This window comes from Aphelocoma coerulescens, chromosome 8 (assembly GCF_041296385.1).
Source record: "Aphelocoma coerulescens isolate FSJ_1873_10779 chromosome 8, UR_Acoe_1.0, whole genome shotgun sequence".
Lineage (NCBI taxonomy): Eukaryota > Metazoa > Chordata > Aves > Passeriformes > Corvidae > Aphelocoma > Aphelocoma coerulescens.
The window spans coordinates 24,097,614-24,117,000 of record NC_091022.1 but is presented as its reverse complement, the minus strand read 5'-3'; the positions used below and the strand labels follow the sequence as shown (position 1 = coordinate 24,117,000).

General features: G+C 38.6%; 1 protein-coding gene across 9 annotated transcripts in view; it reads right to left on the bottom strand.

Moving 5' to 3' along the window:
* Nucleotides 1-19,387, bottom strand: part of MAST2 (microtubule associated serine/threonine kinase 2) — a 185,919-nt gene that overhangs the window by 37,086 nt on the left and 129,446 nt on the right. For 7 of the 9 annotated variants that reach the window (XM_069023306.1, XM_069023297.1, XM_069023301.1 and 4 more), the window contains 5 exons: nucleotides 17,299-17,319; nucleotides 14,688-14,766; nucleotides 9,271-9,425; nucleotides 1,572-1,647; nucleotides 485-694 (listed from right to left, as the gene is read on the bottom strand). In XM_069023306.1, the coding sequence (XP_068879407.1) occupies nucleotides 485-694; nucleotides 1,572-1,647; nucleotides 9,271-9,425; nucleotides 14,688-14,766; nucleotides 17,299-17,319 (541 nt within the window). Of the gene's footprint in view, nucleotides 1-484; nucleotides 695-1,571; nucleotides 1,648-9,270; nucleotides 9,426-14,687; nucleotides 14,767-15,210; nucleotides 15,789-17,298; nucleotides 17,320-19,387 lie in introns of those variants that run through there. The other 2 variants (XM_069023305.1, XM_069023298.1) reach the window with 2 other exon arrangements.

Below are 19,387 nucleotides of genomic sequence, written 5' to 3'. Positions count from 1 at the left end.
GTATTTTCATATGCTTTGAATGCCACAAAACACATCAAAGTACTAAGAACATGCAACTGGATTAAGTTCAGCTCAAGAAAATCGTCTGTGAAAAATTTACAGCAACACTAGTAACTATGGTGTTTTCACTCCTTGAAGGCACTACTGTAACTAATAAGTCATTCAGAGTCCTGAAGTTCATGAAAAAAAGATTTCAGTAATTTCATTCATCTCAACAAACCAAATTTTCATAGATGGTAAAGACTGCCTTTGACTTACTCATATTCACATTCAATTTCTGTACAAACAAAGTTCACAGGTGAAGTGATTTACTCAAATCCACCCACAGTAGATCAACAGGAGACTGGAACATCTCAGATCTCCTGACACACCCCCACCTGCCCCTCCCCTGGAATCCACACTGTTTCTCCTAAAATCAAAGCTCTGGCTTATTGGTTAAAGTTTCAATCAAAATAATATATTCTACTTTCCAGAGGACACTTACATCCTGGAGAAGTTTCTCTAAGTTTTCCTGCAGCTCATAAAAGTACCGAGAAGTAATGAGACCTTCACGTGATTTATCTAGGCAATCTCTGGCCAGTTCAATAACTTGATGATGAATGAAACTTAGGACCCCATCCGCTAATTGCAGCACATTCTCTGGAGCATTCGAGGCAATAAACTCAGCCAGCCGTTCTTCCATCTGTGCCGTGGCCTAAAAGTGCAGAATAAAGAGAAATTACTCCTAAATTTTACTAAAGCAGACCTTAAAGCATAAACAAGTAGGGTGCTAAAGTAACATTTGCAATTCCAAATTGCATGAGGCTTAAAAAATATTCCAAAATACAGTAGCGTTTTCTGAGAATAAAGATAGCATATCAGAGGCAAAAGTTAAGTTTACATGAGCAAACAACAAAAATTAATCAAAACACGCTTTCTGAAAATGTAAATGACCATAAAAATATCTTGGTCCTGAGGCTGTATTCCTCCCTGGGTCTCCAGAGTAAGGATGTAAGATGTGAGGCAGTTTTCAGAACTTTTAGACAAGGCTGTGGAAGCTGAAAATCATTGCCCCAAGCCATAAACACACGGCATTTCTATCACTATAAGCCCTGATTTCCTGTCTCCAGAGAAACATCTATTTTTGCTGGTGGTGGAACAGGAAGGAATGGCCATATTGACAGCTGTGGGATACACAATCTTCTACACTCATTTCAATGAGATGTTAACTTTTAACTTGCTTCCACAGGTTTCAATATTCAGGTTTTTAAAAAGCCAAGGCATGGCCCTTCTTCTCACGCTCGTGAGAATTACTCATGCCAGTAGAAGACATCAGAAATTTAGCAAATATGAAATACATACCAAAAAAAAAAATCAGCCTTTTCCATCCTAATCTCTATGTATACTAAATCTATTTCTTCTACTGCAGAATTAACATATGAAGATAAGGAGGCAGCTTCAAACTCTCAGCAAACAGTACTGCTTGGAAATGAGATGTAAGAGCTGGACTCCTTCTCCAACAAGCACTACAAACTAATTCTGAGCTTGGACACAAGTTCATTGAATGTATTATTCAAAAAGTGATTCTTTACCTTTGGAAACCTTTCTTTGTACACATGATTCATCATTATTATTTCACTGTCAAAGGAAACCGGAGAGCGACCAGGGCTAGAGGAGAAAAGAAATTATGTTATCATTTACAGATATCACACCAAAAGTTTTCAAAACCCAGTGCTGATCATAATGCTGCCACATCAACTGTAGCCCTTCCAAAGCTTTGAGTTCACTTTAGTAATGTGCAGATGCTGAACTTCAGAGAAGATCCTGGCAAGCAATGACAGTCTGCAGTCACCTGGAGACTGCTGACATCCCTGTCCCCACACAGGCTCTGGCAGAAACCCCCCCTATTTCCAGTGCATGCAAACCCTAACACAGAAGCTTGTAAAATGCCAGTGCATTTCCTGCAGATACACTTGTTATTCCTCTCATTCTGTGACTCTCCTCCATGGCAGTGGGAGCAGCCCTACTTCAAAAGAAATCACAGTGAGCTCTGGAGTCTCCAGTGCCAGAAAGGAGCAGAGCAATAGGAAGTAAGGAAGTAGAGATGATTTGTTTTCCTTTGTCTGAAGGATACTGCACTAGAGGAGGGATGCATGAGCACTGTTATTCAGCTAAATCTTATATACAAATACCACAGGCAACAGGGACAGAGTACTTTTATGAAAGCTGCACTCCCTTGATGCACGTTACACCGTGGATCCATATGCATCTATGCCCAGGTTAGCAAGAAACTTCAAGGCACGCCAAAAAAAGAGGACACTAAATCTTGATAAGCTGCATTTCTATCACTGTTTGGGTGGGTTTTTTTAAAGAAGGATTGCATCTCGTTTCATCACATCTGATGGTATGCAGGGCTCTGACTCACTCTGCCACCGAGAACAGCCAGATGAGGTAATGCAGATAATCCCCAGCTACAGATCGCCTGCAGCAGCTCATTTCTCCAGCTACCTTCTTTCAACGTTCAAGACAAGCAAGGGCTCCAATTATTTGGCATCTTACATGACCATTGTCTTTACAATTTTAAGAGTATTAAATACTGCTAAAAATACTCTACGTCAAAAGATACAATTTTATCTTGAATGAGTTCAAACATTTCAAACTTCCTAGTAAAGGATGAAATTAATCTCTCTAAATGGAATAAATGCATTTGAAACTTGGAATGCATTACAGTTACTACCTTGCTGCTAACCTACTTAGAGGAAAAACATTATTTTGGCAACACATATTAACAGTTCAAAGAAAATTTAACTCATTGGCTCACAGACTGTAGCAGTACCAAACTCCTTTCATGCCTTGTACTGAAATTCCATTAATTACATCATGTCTTGTTTTTATTACTGCTTATCCCATAGCTTGAGAAAATGCACTTCAGGTTAAATCTGTCACTGAATCCTTATGTTGAAGGAGAAGAAAACTGATTTGGATGTTATGAATAGGAAGTAAAAAGACATTTTCATCAACTTCCCTTAGCTTGGTAGATAGCTATTTTTAATCAAGGAGAATTTTCTTTAAAAATAAACTTACATTTATATTCATATGTAATGTATGACATAATTAAACAGAAGGGTAAGAACATTTAAGCTGCAGGGTTTTAAGCAAATTCCCCTGCACATCTAGCCTGCCATCCTTATCCTTTTTTCTCTAAGACCAAACGCGCTGACACAAACACGACACTTGTTCACTGGTGCTTCATTTGGAGCTGAAGGACTTGGTGAACACAGAAGTTATTGAAGAATTTTTTTTTCTCTAATGTAATTTTTCTCTGTGCAATCTAAGTGAGGTGTAAATTACAAGCATATAGAAACCCTTTGATACTTACACAGAAATACGGAGGCACATACATACTTCATTTTAACACTAAAATTTGTGCATGCTTAAGTATTTGCTGTCTTAGGGCTAAAGTGAAACATGAGGGATTTTGCCTTTTGCTTTCAAGGCACTTTATTCATATGGATACAGGAAATTAAGAGCTATGCAGAAATCAGGCTCCTTGAGCTGTCCTGCCAGCTGATGTAGCATTTCCTTAGGGAGAACCATGATGATAGGAGAATTTATGGGGTTTGCTTTTGTTTTTTACAAAATAATTTCTGTGCACACCAATTGGCAAGAAAGTGAATATTTTAAAACCCTCAGCTTTCTTGGGCATTTGCAGTTTTGTCTCTCACCTCTGGAAGCTCATCAATGCCACTTTTTACCAACTAGAACAACAGAGTACCCAAAACACTCTGGATAAAACCTCGGATCAAGGGTCACATTGTCATCCAAAATAAAATTTGCTCCATATACCAGGTCAAATTAAATGTCTAGCTGACTATAGCAAGACTGCAACATAATATACTGCACCATAATTTTTAATGTTGATCCTTAGCTTGGGAACTAATTAGCTGGATACCTGAGTAACTAACCAAAGGCTGCCTGCCAAGCACTGCTGGTACTTCACAGCACCTCTGGGACACAACCAGGTGAAAAAGAAACATGGACTGGGCAGATAAGTGAATGCCACCAAGAGAGAACATAGGGAAATTTGAAAAAAAGATAAAAGCAGTTTAATACATTTTACTGGCATGGCATCTTTTCAAATGCAAAAGCTTCACACATCTATCCAGCACCAAAAATTTCACAGACAGAACTAAACCAGTCTAACATTTCAAGCCTCACAAAGGAACAGATTATTTTCTGCAAAACAGAGGATACATGCTGTGCATGTGCATAACATTTTAAGACAAAAGGCAGGCTCCTTCCCTTTTCTTGGTGCAGATAGGTAGGTCAAAGAAATGATTATTGTCAGTGAGTTTTTCATTTCAGCAGAGCAGACATTAGAAGAATAATATCTGTCCCCCTAAGCTTAACAGCAGAATGAAAAACTACTCTCTCTTTTCCCTTTCTTCACGCTTCCTCCACTTTATGAGATGATGTGGTGGTGGATTTTCAGGGATATTTATCTCCCACAAAGATTTCTGTTGCCTTCAACTTGTCAAAACTCATGTGTCCTTATCTGATGCTCAAAAGTGAAAATAACTTATAGACAGCTATTTCAAGGAGCAACATTTATAGCAATAACTTAAATCTTACAAAATCTAGTTTAAGTGTGACTAAATACAACCAAGATGTTTATAAATATGTAATTTTTCCTTCACTGTAACAGCTGTATTTATTAGGAAAAAGCAGAGAAGCTAAAAGCACTGTGCTTTCCTCTGCTTTCACCCTGTACATAAAGGCTTAATTAGGTTGCATTTACATGACATGACCAAAATCAGCTCTCATAGGAAACTTAAAACTATAGGCTTTAATTTTCTGTCATTTCCAGACACACAAGGAATTTGAAAACTAGAGAGCTAAAAATTAGATAAAGTAGGCCCTAAGAGAAGCCTTCTGCTGAAGGTGAGCCTTCCTCTTCTCCCAATAAATAAATATTTAAATCTTTGAGGTAATGAAAATTACATTAATCTGAAATTCAGAAAAATCCCCCAGCAGCAGGGGCTGCAACTTGCTCTTTCCAATATTTCAGGGGTTTTATGCATGCCAGCAAAGACTGAGGCTGCTTTAGAATGAGAGCAGAAAGTTGGAGTAATGAACAGTACAAAGCACAAATAAGAATATAGTTTTCTTCGTAATAGAAAACCACAAAAATTGTGAGTGAACCCAAAAGTTAATAAATTTAAAACCAATCACTCTGAAGAACCTTTTCAAGTCAAGTTCACAGGACTCACTGTCTTGAGAGAGAAAACAGAGACCAACATTATCTGTAATGCAGTCAGAACGTGTTTTCAGAAGGAACAGATGCCTTATGCTGTGAAATACAAAACGATTATCCTTCCCCCAGTCCATGGGGATGTGAATCCCTGCTCTGCAACCTGTGGTGGACAGTGCTGTCTGAGAGCAGCAGCGTGCAGTGATGAAGCCACCACGATTATTCAAGTGGTTAAAGGTGCCCCTAAAGTGCACTGAGATGAGAGAGCCCCACAACCTGCAGGATGAAAGATAAAAATGGACTATGTAGGCCACTGGTTTTCACAACAGCTATTCCTTCTTGGGCATTTTATCATCAGAAGTCTTTTTTTGGTATTTTCCAGGAGTTCTGTCTGTATATTCTTAATGGCAGGATCCAGCGTGCTGAAAGTCAGGTTGGGGGATTGCATTTAAAAAGCACCACCCAGCAAAGAGATGATGAAGAAGCATATTTGATTAAGGATGATCTCATCTACTTCAACTATACAAAAATTCACTGCAACAATCTTCAGCCCTTTTTCCCTAGACAACATTATCCTGAAATACAAAAAGAGATCAAGAAAAATGGGCAGATTGGTGGGCTGAGTGACTGCACAAAGGTAGCTCCTGAAAAAGCCATTATTAGTTAACTCTACTTTTATCTCTGACATTCTCCACACATTCCCACATATGAGCAACTGCTAAAGATGACAAGTAAAGAGAACTGGGTGAAGATGGAAGGCAGCAACTCTAACTTAAAAAGAGTAATGATGCCAAGTTTAGTGCAAGAATTCACAAATTTTCATGCATTTTACTCCAGGGAGAAAAGATCTTGTTCAGGTAAAGCCCAGGATTGTTCTAAACAAAGCGAATGTAGCCTGGGGATCTCTGTTGGTCAATAACTTGAAGAATTTGAAGGTTGCATTACAAAAAAAAAAGAAAAAGAGAGAGAACAGTTGAGAGATGATATTTAGGAACTACTTCTGCAAGTAATAAAGAAATATTTTCTTCTACTGAAGACACACTGCAAGCACCAAAACAGGGGGGTCACATGGAAATATGTTCTTTGACTGAGCACATCAGTACTGGATCTTGTTGAGACAGATGAGAGAAGAGACTCCTGGATTTTGCAAGCAGCTTTGTAAGGACGTCACACTTTCACATTCCAGTGTTGGTCTTGTGTTCCTCCTTCCCCCTGCATAGGAAAGCAGCTGGGAAAGAACCAGTGCCATTTCTTCAGGGCAGAAATTCCAAGCATTTAAGGCATGTTTAGATAAAAGATGAGTATCTTCAAGGCACACTGGCAGAACACCTCAAGCAGCAGAGGTGCTACCAACCTGTCAGTGCACCCTCCACGACTGCACACTTTGTTAGTTTTATCATCCAGTTTGATCATTAAGAGTGCTCTGTATGAACAGAACATTTGCAGCTAGCTACAAGAAAATGGTACATTTCTAGCCAAAGAAGTAAGTATATTTTCCCAAAAGTTACACCTAGGCAATATTCTATATCTAGGAGTATAAAAGGATCATCTGACACTTCCAAAAAAAAAATCTTGGGTTACAGAGACAAAAAAACAGTCCCGGCATTTGACAGTGACATCCCAAGATGCCAGTTCCTCTCTCAAAAAGAGATATAAGGCTGCAGTTATACAGGATGAAAAATGAATACACATTAACAATCAGATCATCTTTTAAATTACAAAGCCATGGCTGCCAATTAAGGCAAATATCTGATGTATTTTGTTCATCTGCTTTTCATTAAAGCTGATCAAACAAGACCATTGAATGCTTATGAAAAAATACATTTTTAGGAAATTACTGCTTAATTTAATGTTGAAAAAAAAAGCTGTTCTCAGCTTTAATTTTTTAAGTAAGTGAAAATATCTTCTCACCAAGTAAGCTAACTCTAAGGTGTGGGCAAATAAATAAGCAAGTTTTGTGCAGTGAACAAGGTCTGGTCTTCATGTATTTCAGTACTTGTTTGTTTACAAGCACAGGCTGCCCTCTGTCAAAGAGGGTTTTTGCTCCTGCAAACATTGCTCCAATTGGCTGGATTAAGATATCCATTTTCCTTGGAGGTGCAAGGGCCAGCATGAATGCTTGGTAGTGGCAAGGGGGCTTTAGAGCCACGCAGCATCACAGTATTGGCAATAAGCAAAATGAAAACCAAATGAGGCACAGTAAGTTGAAAAAATTAAATTACTTCATTCTAAGCTTTGGAATACCAGTGAGGCTGGCCATTACCACAGAGAAAACAAAATAAAAATAAAAATAAATAAAATAAAAACCAGAGAGAGCTAGAAAAAGTATTCAAAAGAGGATGAAGATTAATCAGTTATACAACACACTGAATTAATCTCATCCTACCACAAATTAAACCCACTCCACGAGAAGTCTGCTTCAAATTGGCTCACAGAAGCAAAATTCTCTGCAACCTGATAACCCATGCTAACAAGGAAGAAAATAAAATTGGGCTCTTCACATGGTTGCGTATACCATTCTTGCATTAGCAAAAGTGCCTTCTACAACAGGATTACACCTGTGATAAAGGACAATAATTGCTTTAGCATGTGCTGTCTACCTACAGCAGCTGCCTCACCTCTAGAGAATTAGTACCACTACAGTTACACTACTCAGCAGGAGCCAGCGTTAAGAGTGGCAGCACGAGGACTGAAGTAGGACTATTGCTCAAGGGGGCTTAGTACCAACTGTGTAATTAGTGTTTTACTACATGGCACTGAGGAGGTTGCTGGCTAAGTGTGCCACTACCCACAGTACTCACCTGCTCCTGTAGATTACTGTGTAACTACACTTAGCAGATCCATATGCAATTACCATGCAGCCTGCACTGAAGTTCAGAACATACAAATAATTACAAATAATCATGAAAGGTCAGCTCTGCCATGACATGATATTCACCATGGGTTTTGTTATTATGCTGGCCTGTTTCACCTTCTCCTTTTACAGACTCCCACCCAGGTCCTGAGCTGGGCACATGGATTCAGCATTTTCAGCTGGCAGAGACTGTGAATATTGTCCATTAATTTAAAGGTGATATCCACCTCTGACACCCTCAGATGAATGAAGATTTCACCTCCTTCAACCCTGCTTGTAAAAACCCTTTTCTTTCACAAGGTGTGTCTGGACTTTCCTTAGACTTTCATTCACTTGGTCCAGCACTAAAGGCAAAACTTAAAGGCTTTTGCCATGATACAAAATGTTTGTGGATTTATTCCATATAATTGTTAGAGATCTGCAAGAATGACTGCCCAGAGAGTTTGAGGAATCTTTGTCCTTGGAGATATTCAAAAGCCATATGGACATGATCCTGGGCAGTCTGCTTGAATAGGGCTTTGGACACGATGACCTCAAGATACCCCTTCCAACCTCAGCCCTTCTGTAATTCCGTGAAAGATGAAATTCTAGTTGTTTCTGGTTTTATGTATGGAAAAACCAACTATAGAAGGAAATAATCCTGGATAGTTATCTTTGAACAACCAGTTCTCTGAAGCAACAGTAAAATTATTCAACTACTAATGCAGGAGAAATGTTTTCAGCGCTGTTACAAAATTGCTCTGGGGTGCAATTCCATTTAAGCTTTTGACTTTATCTATTCTGGTTTTCATACCCCTTCAGAAACACTGCCAGAAAAGTTATTAAAAGTGGTTATAACCACATCCTTATGTTACTGTAGCAAAATTCTGAGAAGAAACGTCACTAAAGGAAATCTACATCCTATGCATTTAGTTTGAGACACTTGTGGATCGTGTTTTCATAGAGTTACTGTGAAAATACAAAAGCAGAGTATACCAACCACTTTGCAATCCAAAACCTCAGCATCAAATGTGGGGAAAAAAATTCTTTCAGATCAGGTGAGGTGAGTTAAATGTTGATTCAAATAATTTCAAAAACCATGTAACAAAGCAACTACAAATGACAATTCTTAGATCTGAAAGCACATAAAGAAATGCAATACATGTGTCCAACACCTTAAAGAGTCAGGAAACAATCCAAAGCTCACCTCAGACTGCGAGACCGAGGCCTCAAGGCTGGAGAATGGCGCCCTTCCTCATCAGTGATGCTCTCAGTACTGAAATGCTTTGTCAGGAAATGAAGTTCATCTGCCGTGGGCTGAAAGGGCAGCTGGTGCAGCTTCTCCTGAGATGAGCATGATGACTGAGTACAGAAAAAAATACAGAAAAGAAATGCACTAAACGCATGCATAGGGGTCAGCTAATGAATGGAAGAGGAACGGATTCTGCCAGACACTGCGCACTCCAGCGGAAAAGAAAGCTATTTATCAGACCAGGTGCCTCTTTTATTGTAATCATTAGGCTGAGCCAACCCTTACATTCAATGACAGATCCAGTGAGATCAGGAAAACTTTGGGAGAGGGCTAGAGAACCACTGCATCTGATTCTGGAACCAGTACATCTGATCATGCAGATAATTTACTATCAGGAGACAGAAAGGAAGGCACGTGAGTACCAGCACTACTCAGGGAAGGACAAGGAGGTTCCTGGAGTGGTGAGCAACTTTCTTTCCTTTTCCCTCATGCTCTCTTAGCTCAGGAGTTTCACTGGCATGCAGAATGCTATGGAGCTGTGTAGACCTAAGAGTTTTCTGCTGGTTATTGGCTCTCATTGGAAATCACTATTGTAAATGGTCAGGATTTTAGTTCTCCTTTTCATTACCCATCAGGCTTCTTCTCTAACCAGGGAGGCAATAATAAAGTAAAGTATCTGACTTTGTTTTAAGATTAACAGTTTCTTGTTATATAAACAGTTTATTCTTCTGTAAATAAGTTGATGCATTTATATGATACATGTCCTGTGATAATAATAGACATGAAACCTTTTTAATTCGTGGATCTCATAAAACCTGAGATTAAAACAAATATTTGTGGAAAATGCTAATAACATCAAAGTTGGACGTTCCAGGGGAAAAAGCTGAAGGTCAGCTAACAAATGTATTTTTTGTGTGCGTGATTCTTCAATGCCCCTTTCCATTTCACAGAAGTAAGAAAATAAATTACATAAGGAGAAATTAAAAATTCTCTTTCAAAACAAAAGGGAAAAAGGAAAAGAAAAGGCGCTGAATAATCAGAGTAGCACTGAATAACACCAGTGGGCCTTATTAAAAGAATCACCCTGACCTAAGTTCCACAGCTCCTTATTATCTGATGGAACGAATTATGTACACTGTTCCAGCAGAAAAACTTTTCCTTCTGCTACAGTAACACTCACTCAGACTGGAAGCACCACATCCCAATACCAGAAGTATTGGTAGGAGGGAATTATATATGATATAACACATGACCAAGTTTTAACTCACCTAGCATGGGAAAGAAGGCATATCTGTCTCTTGCCATATAGCTAGATGATTTGGATTGACATTTTCTGAGGGAAAAAACCCAATCAACCAACAAATCTGAGACAAACAAGTCACGTAGAATGCATCTGGTCAAATGGTGCAATTATTCTAAGTATTGTAAGCAACATAAAATCAGGTGATATAAAAGCCAGCAAACCTAAAGATCCTATTCTTAGATAAAAATTTAATTGGCTCCAGATCCCAGATCTGCTTCCACTGCACTGCACAGAGACGTTTACAGAAAAGAACCCCCTTGAAAGCCTTGGATGTGCACGAACTTCCCAAGCGTGCCTGGAACTGGAATCCACCACTTCCAACGTTTTCTTTCAGGCAGGTCTAGGTGGAGGGATCATGCTGGGAAGTCACTTCCAGCCCAGTGTGCACACACTGATGATTACACAGGTGGTGTATCAGCTTGCACTGGTCTATCCCACACTGAAGCTAAGACAGAGTGTGGGTATTTGCCCCTTTGCCCACAGCTGTTCTGCTCAAACTGTTTATGCCAAATACAGTGACTATTGTCTCCGTTAAGTACAGAATTATGCAAGTCCTGTTTTGATTTTCAGAGATTTCTTTGATGTCTTTCTTTGTGTCTCAAACAATACAAGGAGCAGGAAGAAGAACTTGCCTATGAAAAATCCTCAAAGGAAAAGTTACCTGGCAGCTGAAATCTCATCCATGGTGAATAATACAGATCCTGCAGTAGAGCAGGAAGTACTAAACACTTCATCTTACAAACCTGCATTAGCAGATACCCAAGTTCTGGCATTGCAAATACATGTCTGATTCAAAACAAATTAAGGAAGGTTAGCACATAGTTACTTGAACTAGAAAAAAGAAAAATCAAAACTTGTAATCTAGAAAAATCATTAAAAACTTTATGTTTCCCAACAGAAAAATCACTGGGGAAGCCGTGCTAGTCAACCCATGGACAGCCCAACAAAATCCTCCCTTCACTTCCTCTCCCTGAAAGAAATCAGATCACAAAATTTAGAATTCCAGAGAATAACTAATGAAAGCCCTGAAGATAAAGACCATGGACTTTCCCCTGCCAAGGGCTTCTCTAGCAGTATTAAGGCATACAACCTTTCAATGAAAAAGCATGAAAGAAAATTGAAACACTTCTGAAGTATTGATTTTCAGGTAATCACATCACAGTACTCAATATTTGCAGCAGACTAATACAAATATCCCCCGGTGTCTTAATTACAGATGCAGAATTAGCCAACTCTTCTCCAGTAAAAAAAACCAAGCTATACTACAGTTGCTTATAAACTAACTCTCCATCTAAAAAATGAATAGCAGATTAACTACTTAAAAATAATTGTATATTGGCCCATCTAACCGACTATTTTATCTTCACCTAACTTGAAAGGTCTTCTCCAGCTTTTTCAGTGTTGGTTTGATGATACACCTGGTCTTCATTATTTGTATGGAAAGGGCAAATGTGGTTTGTCTTTTATTTGTCATACCTCGTTTGGAAGCAAAAAATAAAGCCGAATTTACAGGTTCTCACTGACCTTAGGCTGGGTAAATGCCTTGGTTTGTTCAGCAGGTTGGTAGAGCAGGTGATTATGACCACAGAGATGAGGGTCAGCTCTTGCTCTCATACAAAACTCAACCAGCAGGACACAGACCAGACATTGCCCTTCTTGCTGTTTCATTTCCCACTGACACACACACCAGAAGGGATGTCTACTGGCTTCCTTCTATCTTGCTTGAGAAAGAAACGTAATCTTGAGGACTGATCATAGGAAATGGAAGCTCAAACTTCTGTTAAATTCATATCTGCAGCTATGAATTTAATTCTACACTAATTCATTGTGTCCTTTTGACAAGCCCCTTCACTACCTCTTACTTCAGTTTCAAAGTCTACGCAGGAATAACACTGCTTATCAACTTTAAGGTGTTACTCAGATCAATTCAAATTAATTCTAATCTGTGAAATGCTGTGATAATAGGATTGGCTTAGAAATGTAATCCCAGATTTAATACCTCCAACAATTGCATCACTACTTACTAAACAGCCCATTTCTATGTCTTTCTAGACTGTACCACTGAAGCAGCAAAAGGACCAGAGATGAGAAACTCAGTCATTTATGAAAAAAGAATAAAGCTCTTGGAATTACATGTTTCAACCTATTTCCTGCAGGAAAGCAAATTCAGGTCTACCTACGACTATCACTTTATGCTTCTCATTACACTTCCCTGTTACTCACACTTCCAAAAATTACCATTTGAACTGATGCTTTCTATGTGACATGTCTATCTCAGATTTGTTGGATTGTTTGTTTGTTTTCTTATGTTAAAACATCAATCAAAATGATCTGTCTATTTCTGGGAACATGACAAGAGACAAATATGCTTTATTTCCCATGCCAGAAAGCTGAGAACTTTCTAAAAGTAGCCTTGATTTCAAAGCAAGAACTGATAATTCCAAGAGATTTTTGGTGTTGTTACTTTTGCTCTCTCCATGGACATCCACCTGAAGTCTGGTCAAACTACAAACTCTTGAAAAACTGCAAGTTGGCTTCCAAAGGTGTCTCAGAAGCAAATGGGAAGCTGTCACAGTGACTACCAATGATCAAACTATTTGGATGCCATCCACATGGAAAGTAGCTGTACTTGCTCCATGCTCCATAGCTTGCTCCCAGAAGAGGACTTGGACATGGCTTATGCCCATGAACATCTCGCCTAAGACTACATAGGTGAAAGCAGAGCCCCTTTTTAACAGCTGCTCTTAGATACTTCAATATATAATAATGTGTGGCAGTGAAACCAGGGACATCTTTTTCATGTTGATAATGAATCCTACTACATTTTTCTGTGCTCCTACCCACATATCTGTATGCATACTGAAATCAAGTCACCTGCCTTCTAAGGAGACAAAAAAAACCCAAACTCAACAAGAAAAAACTTTCTGAAGTTCAAAAGATAACTGATGATAGAAATTGTGTGAACTAGAGTTTGCAAGAATGTGTCTGAACAAATGAAGTTATAGAGATAAGATTAACATTGCAAAATCAAATTTTAATCATATCAATTCACACTAATAGGAAACTTTTGACCCCAATTTCTTCTCTTTCTATATAGACTGCATTTAACACTCACCTCCAAAGAAACTGACAAATGTATTTGAGAGGCACTAGAAAGCTCATGGATGAACTTAGAACAGTTCACAAGGTAAACAATGATACAGAGTAAGATCTGCATAACGTGGAGTACTGAGTCCTAATTAATGAAGGTGTTTATTATTAGGAACATAGTCTAAATAATTCAGACAAAACCAACTGATCAGTATTATGGAAAGAGGCAGTGATTTGTTACCACACAGTTGAAGACACCATAACACACATACTAAAGCATGTTACATTAAGTCTGTACTGGCAGCCTTTATAGTTCTAATGTTTCTATGCTTGTCTTTGCAAGGTTCTCGTGGATAACCACAACACCCAGCTGACTTAAACTAAAGAGTGAGATTCATTTTAGGAAGCATGTCAGAGTTACAAGGGTTAACGTGGTGCTGCCAGCTTAGTGGTATTACTGACAGAACTCAAGCACACTGCAACCAGCCTTTCTAATGATGGCTGTAAGAATTGAAAAGCTTCATTAGGAGGTTCAAATTATTGGAGTTGAATAACAGATGTGGCTTATCAGTTTTTCTTTCTGCTAGCGTGATAGCAGAGGTTTTCAGACTAAGTACTTGAAAGCAGACAGGAGTTTCATTTCCCAGTTACAAAAAGCTGAGAGCTGGAAGGTATTTATGCACTATCTCTGAGTCCTGCCACAAAGGAGACTTTGTGCCTTTCAAATGATTGCTCAAGCCAAGTGCTGCACTGGGATTTCACCAATGCTAAAGGCAAAGTGCAAGATGATAGGAGCTGGGAAATGGAGGAAAAAAGCAGCAGAACCAATAACTAAAATAATTTTTAAAATAATTAGTGTATTAAATAATGTTAGCAAAACAATGAAGAAAGATCCAGTATTTTAGTAGAGACTCAAAAGCTGATTTGTTAGGGTGTATTTGTACAAACTGAATTGCTTGGAAAAGTCTGTGTCACTTACTGAAACTGTTGAACTGGGAGTGTTTGTTCCATATCCAGATGAAGGAAGGGAGGCCAAGGACCAGCGGCGTCCATCCGTTCTGGGGAAAAGACGTGAGGGAAATTACAGTCAGGAACATGTTGTGGCTAATTCTTGAGAGAAATAAGCAATTTTCTCTTCCATAACTCCTAACTTCATGCTTTTATTAATGTCTTGAGTTATTCAGATAAATCAGGTATCCTATTTACAATCACACTTGTGGAAAAGCAGTTAGAGTAAGTTTGAAAAGCGAAACTAGGTGACCTTGGAAAAGATAAAGCAAAGGGGCACCAGAACCCTGCATTAAGTAGATGTTTTTTAGTTGTACAGAACTTGGAGTTTCTGTAACAGAGAAATAAAAACAGCTCCTTGCAAACTTCTTTGAAAAAGACACTCACGCCTAACATACTTACGCAGCTCCTTGTCTTGCAAATGAAGATTCAGATTGAGGACAAAAAAATCACATTAGATCAAGAATCAACTGAAAGCAGATTAATTTGTTTACCTTCTCAGAGGGCATTCTGCCCAGCACATTGCTTGGCACGCCTGAGAAATTAAACCCACAACAGCAGATAGGAACAGAGCCAAGGGGCCCACTCGAAATACAGATGTAAATCACCGAAAGCTCACCTAGGGTCCTTTCTCCTCCAGTCAGTATAACATTAGTAGTTATTTCCCTACTGTAGCCAAATAAACATGTCCCTCAGGGAAAACATCCAAAACACTGTGGAGATATTGCAGAAACATCTTGTTTTGCCAATGTCAAAACTGAGGAATTGAGGAACTACACAAAACCTTTGAGAAGAATCAGTGTTGCCCTCCTTGAAACCCTCTTCTTCCCCCAAACCCAATCTCAGTGAAGATGGAAACTGAACATTCAGGTCAGTCTCACAGCACTTTTTCTGTCCCTGATCTATTTTCCCACATTTTGTGTCCTTAAAATGGACAACCATGTCCTGTTGCACAATGGGATGGGTGTTATAAAGTCTCCTCCTCACATCAGTTTCCATTTGCTTGGGCTTTTTCTTGCAGCAGATTATCAGTAACTGGTCATAACATGAAGCTGAATTAGAACAGTTCTAACCTGCTTTGGAATGATGGGGGTATGGGGGGACTGGTTCACACAGATACAGTGAATTTATGCAAGTGCCTTATAAAATAGGATGTTTGGTACAGGTTTGAAATAGTGATTATAAAAACCTCAACTGTTATCTTCACTGTAATATTTCTCATCCCAGCACCCATACCCACAAAGCCTCATCTCCAGAAAAACTTTCAGTGCCCACCAAGACAAAAACCCCTGTTTACAGTTTTTCCAGCTCTAGTTCCTTTTATTTTCAGGCACTGATAGACACTACTCTTTGCCATCCATCTTAGAATGAGAGGGAAATAAACTCACTGTTCCACATCACTGAAAGAATATGATGTCAACAGAGTTTTTAAAAGACTCGTGCTTCATGCATTAAAAAAATAATAAGTCTGTAATGCAGATTTTTATTGCATGCATATGTTACAGCTAAACTCTATTTAGCCACAGGTGATGCTTTCTCTGGCAAGACAATTAAATGTAAAAGAACAATCTCAAAATAATTTCAAGTGAAATGGAATTCCTTTCTCAACCCTGAAAAACAACTATCAGCATTACAAAGTTGTTGCATGCTGTGGTAAGGGATGGAACACCAAACTTTAATGATCTTCACTGAGCTTCTTGTAACATACAGAGGCACTGGGGAAATACTTAGCTCAATGATTCAACCTCACTTTGGATCCTCAGTTCAAAGCAAAACATTCTGTTTCTTGCTGCACAAGTCACTCATTTCTTGCAAAAGAAAAGCTTAATTTTTTTTTTACTGAATTACCTAAACGGTGTATTGAAATAACTTCAGAATTTTCATTTTGACCAAGTTAAAAGAAAATATCTTTCTCAATTAGAAAATTCCAGCACACCCCTTCATGCTTGGGCTATTTTCTGCTGATGCAATCAAGGCAAGCAATGTGCTAAGCAGTCAGGACACACGTATCAGCTCTTCTCTAGCAGAAAGAAGTGGGACAAGAGTGAAAATCTTTCAAATCAAAGGAAGGGAAAAAGACTTTTAAAGCAAATTCCTCCTGCATTTATGCAAAACATTTCAAAGCTACTTCAGTGTTTTGTTAATAAACATATTTTTAGAGACAACATGCAGTATTACTTCAGCATAAGACACTTGGAATGAAATCTTTAGGTTTTTTATTTATTATAGACAAAGACTTTGCTAGCACAACAAAGACATGCAAACAACAAAATTTGCCTCTAAAATGACATTTTAATTAGTTAATTAAGGAGGTGTTTTTATGGCAGCTAAATGCTATTTCATGAAGAAGCAGATCAATTTCAAACAAAAAGGAGTTAGAAAAACAACACATCTTCTCCAGAGCGCTACCTGTTTATCATTTTAAGCCAAAGTGTAAAGATTTTCTGTTTCTATTACAAAGACTAGAAGCTGAATGCTTAAATGGGGTTGTTACAGCATGAACTTGTTAGGGACACGTGCTCAGCTGCACAGAAGCACAGCTCATACACACACACAAACAGCAGCAATGGGATACACGTTACCTGTCTGCTCTGTGTCCATGGCTGTGTGGAAAAAATTGTACAATAGTTATGAGAGAGAGAGAAGTAAAAGATGCATGTGATTTCTGAAAACAACGTTCATCTTCTGTTAGTGGTACTCCTCCAAGATCAGTTTGAGTGAATATGAGCAGAATTAACCATTGCAGTGGTTTCAACCATACATCTCCTTATTCCATCAGGAGGATTCCTGCCAGTGTTGTGGCTATGACACAGCCATTGAAAGGGTATCTAACAGGGATTTATGGTTAATCACAAGTCAGACTAAGGACAATCTTGAAGTAAATTGCAGTGGCTTTACAATAACACAAGTTTTCCAAACAAGTTTCCTCCTCCATCTCAAGAAAAAACTCATCACAGGGCTATAATGAAAGAATGGAAATCACAAATGATGTCCAAACAGGATAATAAATGAAGGAATTACCCCACTAATAAAAGGCAGAAAATCAGCAACAAGTAATTCCTGTGATGGCAATGGCAGGAAATGAGGTAAGGGCCATCTCTTAAGCCCCACACAATGTCAACAAAAAGGGTACTGTGCAATATCCATTTCTCTGGCACCACACTTGCAATTCCTTAATTCCATCATATAGAAGTTATTCTGAGACAGTATGGGGTAATCTATCATGGATCTGTTGTTACTGCTGGCATGGTTATTCAGGGTGTAATGCAAGTAGAAAATAGAAACAGGTTTCTAAAACAAGCTGTGCTTAAGTGTTCTTTTCCCTGGCAGAAAAAGTATAGAGAGGAACATGCATACAGTAAAATGAACCACTGTACTCAATAGGACAGGCTTAACCTTTATTCACGTATTCCTTTAAAAATTAGATTTAAAAAACATAAAAGTACGAAAGGGTACTTTTCAGAGTTTTATTATTAAAACATGCATTTGCTGTCTGAACTTTTAGAAAGCCGTGGTACTGAAGCAGCAAGTTGAAACATGATGTTGAAAAGTTATGCTAAGTTTTGACAATGGTTTCTGCTGCAAATTTTCTGCCATGTTCCAAGACCCAGAACTCCTGTGAGATATTCCAGATACTGTGAAAACTGGTACAAGTTTGGTTGATTTCAACAGAGATTATTGAATACACCCAGGTCAGGCTTTAAAAACAAAGGTGGAGGAGTCTACTTGAATTGTTTTACCAGCAGGTAAAGCACTAATTTTCCTTCTGAGGCCACAGGAAAATATATATCCAGTGTCTTATATTTCACGTGCTATTAAAAAGCTTTTTCTTATGTAAGACCAGAAGACCAAAGTCTACTTCAAACAGAATTCAAGGACACCAGGTCTTCTAGCAAATCACCTCAATGGAGAAATGCTCCACGATTTTCCTGCCATTCAGATAAAGGGTGTACCTTATTCCATCAAATTCTAACCCTTTATTCTTCTTTGAAGTTTTTAGACTTTTTTTTTCTAACTAGTTCTCAAGTTAAATCTGTCATTCTCAGAAAACTTACTTCCTCTCAGGATGATCACACATTTCCTATTCTCAGATCATTTGAACACAGATTGGGATTTTTTCAGCCAAGGCAGAGTTTAACAAATCCAAAATACCCTCCTCACACTTGAATCTAATAACCCACCTCCTATGCACAAACCCTACTTGGGAGCTCTCTAATTTCCCTGTTCTTTCTTTCTCACAAAACTTACTTCTGTATCACTATCCATTTCTGCCTGCCTGCTGGGATTCAGTACTCAAATCACCATTTTTCTGCTTTTCCCAGCTGTCTCTATTCTTTCTATCCTATTGCTAACACTAAATCCACCACTGCAGTGTCAGATTTCTTTCCAGCAGTTTGATACACCGCATGACCAGCACCTGTCCAGCACTTGCTGCAGGACAGATGACAGCTTCGCATTTGGGTCTCTCAGTGCTGCTCTTCTAGAGGTTCTTGTAGACTTGCAATTTCAATTATCAGCTACTTTCCTCATTAGAGCAGTAATGTTCTCTTGACAGCAATGCCCAAGAAAGCAGAGAAAACTCTAGAGTCACTACAAGTGAGAAGGGAGGGAATGAAGGCACAGAGCTGTGCACACCTAATTTAAGGTATGTTTATATCTTTGTGCAGACAT